Here is an 8,074-nt window from a genome sequence, read left to right on the forward strand (position 1 = left end):
CTCTAAATAAAACACAATTATTAAATGTATCTTATAAAAATGTATCAATCTATATAAAAATATATACATTAATAAATAGTTTATGCAACGTTTTGTGTTGACCTTTTACATTTACTCTTTCGTAATTTCCGCTAAACATCAGCGTCATTTCCTTCTCGTGTTTCATCTTACGAGTCATACAAGTCTGTCGAAATATTGATTGATATTTATAAATATGTGGAAATGTTTCAGACCTTATGATCTGTTTTAATTCAAAGAGTTAAATTACACATGCACATACAAATAAGTGCCCTGTTTTACATATTTTCTGTAAAGTCGCCTTGCATGGGAGGAGTCACGGCGTCAGCGGTATAAAGATCATCTCACGTTCTTTTCTCGTTCCTTCGCTCTTCCTCCAAGCTCTAGGTCCCACGTCTCACACGAGGTCTCACCGGTAACTTCTAACAATGGGTTTTGGTGATCTTAAAACGCCCGCTGGCCTCAAAGTATTGAATGATTTTCTGGCAGATAAAAGTTATATCGAGGGGTGAGTTCTTTTACGTCTTTTGAGGTGTTCTGAGATGGCCAATAGCAACTCGATAAGTTGAGTTAGAGTTAAAGTAGAGTTAGTTGTCATATAAACGTTACCTATACACTTCGAAGGCCACAGTTGATGTTTTTTCATTAAAAACTAAATATATGATCAGTTGGTTATTGTGTGATCTCTATTTTGTAGTAATGTCCCCTCCCCCTAATAATTGTCAGTTGCCACAGCTTCCATGCTGTACTATCGAGGTTTGTGTGTGAACTGTATGGTCATGTAATGCAATAAAACAAATAAGAAAATCTAAATATTAAATTGCTGCGACTCTACATTTGATTGCTCAAACACTTTTTTTTTTTTCAAGGTACGTACCTTCTCAGGCAGATGTTGCTGTGTTCGATGCCCTGTCCGGTGCTCCCCCAGCTGACCTTTGCCATGCCTTGCGGTGGTACAACCACATCAAATCATACCAGAAAGAGAAGGCCAGGTAACCTCAGGCTTGATTTTAATACTCAACCCGTTGCATTTTCCCCCTATACATGATGATTACTTATCACCATCTTTCGCCTGAGAACCTGATGCACAATCCTTTAAACTCTGATATGGTTGGGGTTTTAAAGTAAATTCTAGGTATATTCATGCAGTTCAAGGATTCATTTGTCTGTATTACTTTCAGCCTTCCAGGTGTAAAGAAACCTCTCGGTCAGTACGGCCCTGCTGGTGTGCAGGACACAACCAAAGCAGCTCCTGCAGCGGCAGATGAAGACGATGACGACGACATAGATCTGTTTGGTTCAGATGAGGAAGAGGTAAATTGAGATACATTTCAGAGTTTTGATGAATTGCTGGTCACATGATGTTTTTTAAACCATCTTTCGGCTGATGTTGTGATGACCCCTTTTATTACTGAAAACCAGTTTGTGGTAAATATTCAGTGATTAACTGGTTGTGTGCGAACCTGATCCTAGATATGTTCTGTTACAGGATGAGGAGACCACACGGATCAAGGAGGAGAGACTAGCAGCTTACAATGCAAAGAAGTCTAAAAGTATGTTTTATTGCACTTTTAAATGTACATGTAAGCAACGTTGTGGCTAGTTCAGTGATGATTTATCACCATCTTTCGACGGAGTCATGTGATTGACACGTATTTTAAATCTGATGTTTATTAGTCATTTAATTTTGTGTGATCAATGGCTTCACCTTTCTTTTTTACTTTATTGTCTGAGCAGAGCCTGCCCTCATCGCCAAGTCTTCTATTTTGTTGGACGTCAAGCCCTGGGATGATGAAACCGACATGTCCAAGCTTGAGGAGTGTGTCCGCAGCATTCAGTTGGATGGTCTCGTCTGGGGTCAATGTAAGTACATGGCCAGTACTCTGCAATGACAAACTAAATATTGTGTCATGCTTAAATGTCGTCACTGTTTCAATTCTTTAACTATACCAAGTAAATTGTGACTTCTCTTATACAGCTAAACTGTTACCGGTTGGCTATGGCATAAAAAAACTGCAGATTGCTTGCGTGGTGGAAGATGACAAAGTTGGAACAGATCAGCTAGAAGAACTGATCACAGCTTTTGAGGACTATGTGCAGTCCATGGACGTGGCAGCCTTCAACAAGATTTAAGACCCCACAGCAAAAAGCATTAACCCAATAAAGGCACTTCACATTCACTTGTTTCTGGTTATGTTTTTGTTAAAGTCATCATCTGCCTAGCACTCTTTATGTAACCTTATGCCTGTGGTTCAATTCCAGCCTGTTTAAGATGGAGTATAACAAGCATCCCAAACTTTTGCAGTGTTTCTTGCAGCCTGTTCCTAAAAATCAAATCTTGTACTAGAAAAGCAATTTATATCCAATGCCAAAGATAACACTTTCACATGGATTAATTTCCCAATTGTGTGATTTATATTGCTTTCTATGACTAGATCTTGCCTGTAAATCAAAGTTTACCTCATTAAGAGCGCCTCAATTAAAATATTGAAACGTGTTTGACCTCAGTAAGTTTACGTGCCGTTGCCAATCCGCACAGACTTCTGTCAGTGGGCGGATTCCCGCGCTTTACTTTTACGTCATGAACAGACTCTTAGTTTGCAAAATACGGAGACCGATGGAATCTAAGTGGAATAACATCTTCAAGCAGGTGAGAGCATCGCTAAATCCGAAGCCTAGTCATGTTCAAGTAATTTGTAAATTATATTCAACGGGGCAATTAATATGTCACTATCCTGGTGTCACCATGTCCACGTTGTAATGCTAAGTATCACTAGCTTGCTAAGTGAGCTAGAGCTGCTTGCTAGCGCAAACGGCATAGTTTTCGTGATTTTAAGCAGTGTATGTAGTCTGAAATAATCTGTTAATATCTCGAATGTTTTGAAATACGTTTTTTGATGTAAACGGGTTTATTTGTGAACGTCCGGACACGCTGGCTGTTTTATTTACAGGTTTATGTATGCAGGCCGGTGTTGATTTGGAGATGAATATTAGTAATTAAAAACTGACCGACAAAGTGCATTGCTAATTAGTAACAAGTTTATATGGACAAGCCGTATAACAGTAATTGGTTTTGGATACAAACCATACTTAGGTTGGCAGTTTAAACATAAATATCTTTTTTTTTATAGCAGGGCGACAGTAAGTTAGTGTTCAAGTTTTATAAACGTTTATTTCGAAGTTACGAACATAATTTTCTATATAATGCAAATAGAATGGAATAATAAAAGTGTTAAAGAAGGAACTGCTTTCTAATTCAGTTCAATGCATTTTGTTTCTGTAGATGCGATTGCTAACTTACTGCACGTGGCTTTACACATAAAGTGCGGTGATGTGACCCAACCCAAACATTTCTAAAGCATCCTCTCCTCCATAATCGCGAGTACGTCTAACGTTATATATATTTACTTTGCTTAGTGCTTAATTAGTAGGGTTGTTGTTGGCATTAAATATTTTAGCATTTTTACAATAGATGAAATTTGTCTAATATGTGTAAACAATGGATGAACGCATGTGCAATGCATTATGCGGCCACTCATATTTTTACTTTTTGTCAGACAGTACAATGCCCTTGGAGGAGGGACTTAAACCCTCTGCTAAAGGTAAAACTCTTTAACCTTAAGCAATCAAATTTAGTCAGCTTGCAAAAGCTGTTTTCAGCATATGATTACGACATTTTGAAATTATGAGAACGCATGTGAATGTCTTGTTTTTCTTTGTAGATGCAGACATGCATCCGGCTGATACGTCAGGCAGGTGAGTTGTCATGATATACGTAACTGAAAAATAAATCCAGCATTTTCAGGAATCCACATTTTGTTAAATGGTAATTAGATCACCTTTAAAAAATAATTTGTTACATTAAGATTATGATGTTATTTTTCAAATCTTTTTTTTAATTCTCTCTAAACGATGAGTAGAGGGGAGGAGCCTATTGCTGGGCCTTCCAATTCCGAAAGACAGGGTTACTGCAGCTGCTGTCAAGTTCTGTATATCAGCGTTGAACAGGTACGTACTGTAACATGTCTCATGTTTATGAGTAGTTTCCTACTACTAGCCAATACTATTCATTACCAAATACAGATAATGCATGTTAATGGATCTGATATGTTTATTATTATAAAAACTGAAAGTATTGTGACATTCTTTTGTTTAAAAACTAAAGACTTCATTGAGATCATTGTAACCGAGTAAACATTTTTCTCTGCAGCACATCCTGAGTGCTCAACATAGAGAAGTGGTGCGAGCTGCTCGGACTAATGTGTCTTCTGGGAGTTTGTTGGAAAGATTCCTCCAGGATGTGCTTCAGCATCATCCCCATCACTACAGTGACACACGGTATGCCTGAATGTACCCTCTGTCTGCACTGTATATCAAATGTAACTTTTTATTTACCAATAATGTACATGTTCATCCACACACATAAATGTGATTTATTCCATATTTCCAATAATTAATTATAATATTTATCTGAAACATTCTTATGTTTGCATTAAATATGAGTTATTATCATCAAATAACAGCATAGCTAATGATCCACCAATAAGCCTTAATTATATCATTGGATGTTGAAAAGAGATTAGGTGCATTTATATGCCTCTCAAGAGGGTTTAAACGCTTGACTTGACTCTGTTAATTCAGTCTCTGTTTTGTTTGAAACTATGCCTGGCATTTGTGGCTAGACAGTGACAATTGATCTTCATCTCTCTTGACTACCAAGCAATTGCCCGGTTGTGATCATAGCCTTTCTCTTGACTATTATCTATGATGGTTGTGTATTGCAGTTCTTGAACACTTGCATGATGACCAGTTTTATTCAAATAAAAGGCTGAAGTAGAGAAGCCAAATTTCATTTTAACAGGACGTGCATGGATGTGTTTTATACATGTAAGTATTCAAGGTCAGTCTGTTGCAACTGTTTATGTTTGCACAGTTCTCCTGTTCTTCAGCAAGGTGTATATAACTGGAAATCTGAGCGAAAAGTCAGGCAGTCTGTCTCATTTCTTCAATTATTAAAGTGTGAGTGTGACTGATGTAAATCATAAAGAGTATAAATAAGCTTTTTACTTTTATACCTCTGTTCCTTTGTAGGCCTACACATGCAGATCTGCCTTCTCTAACCACCCCACTTGTCCCAAAGGAGGAGTTCTCAGAGGTGTACTGTGGATCAGATGATGATGGTGTCTCTGTTGGGACACGTGAGGAGATGCCGTCCTCTGATGAAGAGTCCTGCCAAATGCTGCAAATTGCATCGGCTTCCCCACCAGTACCAACCGACCTTCCTGGAACTACTCAAATACAAACCACTTCTCAAATGAGAAAAAAGGTGCCTGAACCACCTCCCCCTGAAAAGTATTCCCCCACACAAGGTTTTTTGCAAAGGACTAGTGGCAGCTCTGCCAATGACCAACCACATACATCAAAAACAACACTACCTGTTCCAAAAGAACTCTCACAAACACACCCTTCTGAACATCTCTGTGATTCAGAGGATCCACCAGTCACCAAGACCAAAGTGGTCGAACACAGAAAAGCACATAGGAAAACCAATAGGAACACAGAGGGAAGTGACTCCTCCCATGCCCTGCCAGCTACAAAGTACATTACCTCAAAGGACCAACCTGCAACCTTTAAGTCAGTGGCTGAGGAACCCACAGTGTGGATTTCATCAGTGCCACCTTGGAAAGGCCCCCATAGGGAACAAACATTCAGTCATCTATCTGACCAGATACAAGATGTGATAGAGGAGGTTATTGGAAGGTACTGTTATGGTCGCAGTCCCAAAGTTGACCAGCAGGAGGATGATGCCAACTTTCTTCTAAGTCCACAGTCTATGAGTGAATCCAAAGGCAGTGAAGAATGGGACAATGCGATACAGACAGCTTTGGGAAAAGCTAAGGGTGAGGAGAAAAATTTAGCAGAATTATTAAAAGTGCATATAAACCTTGAAGACCAAGAATACCAAACTCAGCTAGACACAGCTCTAAACACATTTGTGATGAGTATGAAAGCAGGACCAGAGGGAGCCACAGAGAGTGCCGCTGAAGAGGTATTTCCTGATCTTCCCCACGTTCCACAGTCTTTTATTGGAAAGACGTGGATGCAGGTGATGTATGAAGACGACATGAAAATTGACTCTATAGTGAAAGAGTTACAACAAGGTCAGTTCCGTTGCTATTTTGACAGTGACTCCTTGGCTAGGTTTGGGAAACACTGTAAGAAAAGAAGAAAGAACAGGAAACGAGACAAAACAGAGCAAGCAGATACTGCCGGATGCGAGCCTACAGAAATCTTACCTCTGTTGGAAAACCATGATGAAGACCTAACACATCAAGTTGTTTTGTTGAAAAGAACAAGGCAAAAAAATTATAGACAAGCATCACGTTGTCAAGTTGTAAAGGTAAGCCATGGTACACAAACCATCCCCTTAAGCTGTCCGGTGGTGCGTCCAAAATCAACACAAGAAAGAATCCCCTTGCCACACAGCCAAGAGCAATGTCATATCCCTGAAAAAACTCCTGACATGAAGACAAGACTGTGTGCATTGAAGCTTCCTGCTTCCTACTGCAAGATAATGAGTCCTCTACAGCCCAAAACGGTGGTCTATGTGCTTTCTTCTCCAGATGGGGGACAGGGGATATCCAAGCCCACCCCTGTTAAGAAAGTAGGCAGGAAGCGTAAGTCATGTGATAGCGACTTAGCCCTGAAATACAAGTACAAAAAGACACCCCTAAAGTTCTACGACCCCCTAACCAATAGGATCTTGAAGAGCCCACCGAAAGGAATGTCATCACTTCCTAATTCCAAATCACTTTCACACGTCCGACAGTTATTCCGTAGCCTCAGCCCAGATATTAACAAGGAGAGACAGGACCTGGAGCAGGGGCAGTCATCAGGAGCCTCTCGGAAGGGTCGTAATAGGAGCAGCATGGCTGATCTTTGTACCTCCACCTCAGGCTCTTGTCTAGAGGGCGGCGGCCCTTCGGAGCCTGGTTCTTCTTTGTCTAGCAGAGTCTTGTTCCCCCGCTCTTCCATGTCAAGTAGCAGTTGTTTCCTCTTGGGACACCTTAAGCCGTCTGCCTCCCACACGGATGACTCTTCCAAAGCACTTTCTCAGTCTTGCACAGGCAGTTCATATAAAGTTGGAGGGTCTGAACGAAAGGACCACCACAAAAGATCAGATGGCCAAACGCCAATCAGGCGTAGCTCACGTAGGTCTGGATCTTTGACTCCCGCCAAGAGACCATCGGTACCCCATTATAGGACCAAAAGGAAGTCTACCAAACCACAGTCCAAAGCAAAATCACAGGCCACTCTACAGCACAAGGTTAACCCCCGCATATCTGCCGAATGTAGGACATCACCCAGAAACAAGAACCCTGCTAGGGCATCTCTTAGATCATCAACTTCAAAACTGGCGATTCAGTCCGTCACTACACCATCTTCGAAAAAAATACATACAATGCTCAGTGCCAGTCAGCAGAAGAGAACAAGGGGGAGGACGGCCACTGAACATATAGCAAACTGAACGTTATCAGACACCAGCTATGAACATAAGCTGTCTTCAGTTTTTTTTAATGCTGTATTGTTTTGCACAGTTGAATTTCAGCTGACTGTTTCAAGTTGAAGTTCATGTTTGTCTGCATCTGCTCCTTTGTTTGTTTGTCATAATGCGTTTTATAACTTGTAATGAGTATATTTTTTAAGTTTATAATGGGTATTTTTCTCAAAAGTTGATATTGATTGTTGTTAATTAAACTTTATAATGAATATCTAAGTTAAGTATGTTTTTGCATTTTTAATAGGAGTATCTTAGCATTTTTCTCTCATTAGGTTGTGACACTGTAGTCTTTAAAATATTAATGCTAGCAAATGCGAAACCTATGCTTATGTCAGCAATACACATATAGGCTACACCACCCGGAGACTGGTAAAGTAAAGGAGTAGTGGGAGGAATGACAGGAAACTAATAGATATAAAATGAATATACATGTATAAACTGCTTCACTAAAATCCAAGACTACTCACAAATATAAAGTACAGCATTTAATTTATG

The 8,074-nt window shown here is 39.8% G+C and overlaps 2 protein-coding genes across 3 annotated transcripts; both read left to right on the plus strand.

The window, feature by feature from the left end:
• The first annotated feature begins 372 nt into the window (after window positions 1-372).
• Window positions 373-2,198, plus strand: eef1b2 (eukaryotic translation elongation factor 1 beta 2). Its single transcript, XM_057338809.1, has 6 exons — window positions 373-526; window positions 888-1,010; window positions 1,200-1,332; window positions 1,508-1,571; window positions 1,756-1,881; window positions 1,997-2,198. Exons 1-6 carry the CDS (start codon window positions 447-449, stop codon window positions 2,149-2,151), a joined length of 681 nt encoding a protein of 226 aa, XP_057194792.1. The 5' UTR covers window positions 373-446; the 3' UTR covers window positions 2,152-2,198.
• Window positions 2,199-2,561: 363 nt separating this feature from the next.
• On the plus strand, window positions 2,562-7,787 carry zdbf2 (zinc finger, DBF-type containing 2). 2 transcript variants are annotated; one of them, XM_057338806.1, is made up of 7 exons: window positions 2,562-2,668; window positions 3,302-3,400; window positions 3,576-3,620; window positions 3,741-3,774; window positions 3,939-4,026; window positions 4,229-4,356; window positions 5,110-7,787. In XM_057338806.1, the coding sequence occupies exons 3-7, from the start codon at window positions 3,584-3,586 to the stop codon at window positions 7,544-7,546; spliced, it is 2,724 nt and encodes a 907-aa protein (XP_057194789.1). In that variant the 5' UTR covers window positions 2,562-2,668; window positions 3,302-3,400; window positions 3,576-3,583; the 3' UTR covers window positions 7,547-7,787. The 2 variants fall into 2 exon arrangements, with proteins under 2 accessions (XP_057194789.1, XP_057194790.1); XM_057338807.1 differs by lacking the exon at window positions 3,302-3,400 and having other exon boundaries at window positions 2,587-2,668.
• The last annotated feature ends 287 nt before the right edge of the window (window positions 7,788-8,074 follow it).

Source organism: Triplophysa rosa, linkage group LG7 (genome assembly GCF_024868665.1).
Source record: "Triplophysa rosa linkage group LG7, Trosa_1v2, whole genome shotgun sequence".
Classification (NCBI taxonomy): domain Eukaryota; kingdom Metazoa; phylum Chordata; class Actinopteri; order Cypriniformes; family Nemacheilidae; genus Triplophysa; species Triplophysa rosa.

Excerpts from the sequence above, each read along its gene's own strand:
- eef1b2 (XM_057338809.1), top strand. The coding sequence starts at position 447 with ATGGGTTTTGGTGATCTTAAAACGCCCGCTGGCCTCAAAGTATTGAAT. Across the intron at positions 1,011-1,199 it reads TACCAGAAAGAGAAGGCCAG|CCTTCCAGGTGTAAAGAAAC; the intron begins GTAACCTCAGGC and ends TATTACTTTCAG. Across the intron at positions 1,333-1,507 it reads TTGGTTCAGATGAGGAAGAG|GATGAGGAGACCACACGGAT; the intron begins GTAAATTGAGAT and ends GTTCTGTTACAG.
- zdbf2 (XM_057338806.1), top strand. The coding sequence starts at position 3,584 with ATGCCCTTGGAGGAGGGACTTAAACCCTCTGCTAAAG. Across the intron at positions 3,621-3,740 it reads ACTTAAACCCTCTGCTAAAG|ATGCAGACATGCATCCGGCT; the intron begins GTAAAACTCTTT and ends TTTTCTTTGTAG. Across the intron at positions 3,775-3,938 it reads CCGGCTGATACGTCAGGCAG|AGGGGAGGAGCCTATTGCTG; the intron begins GTGAGTTGTCAT and ends AACGATGAGTAG.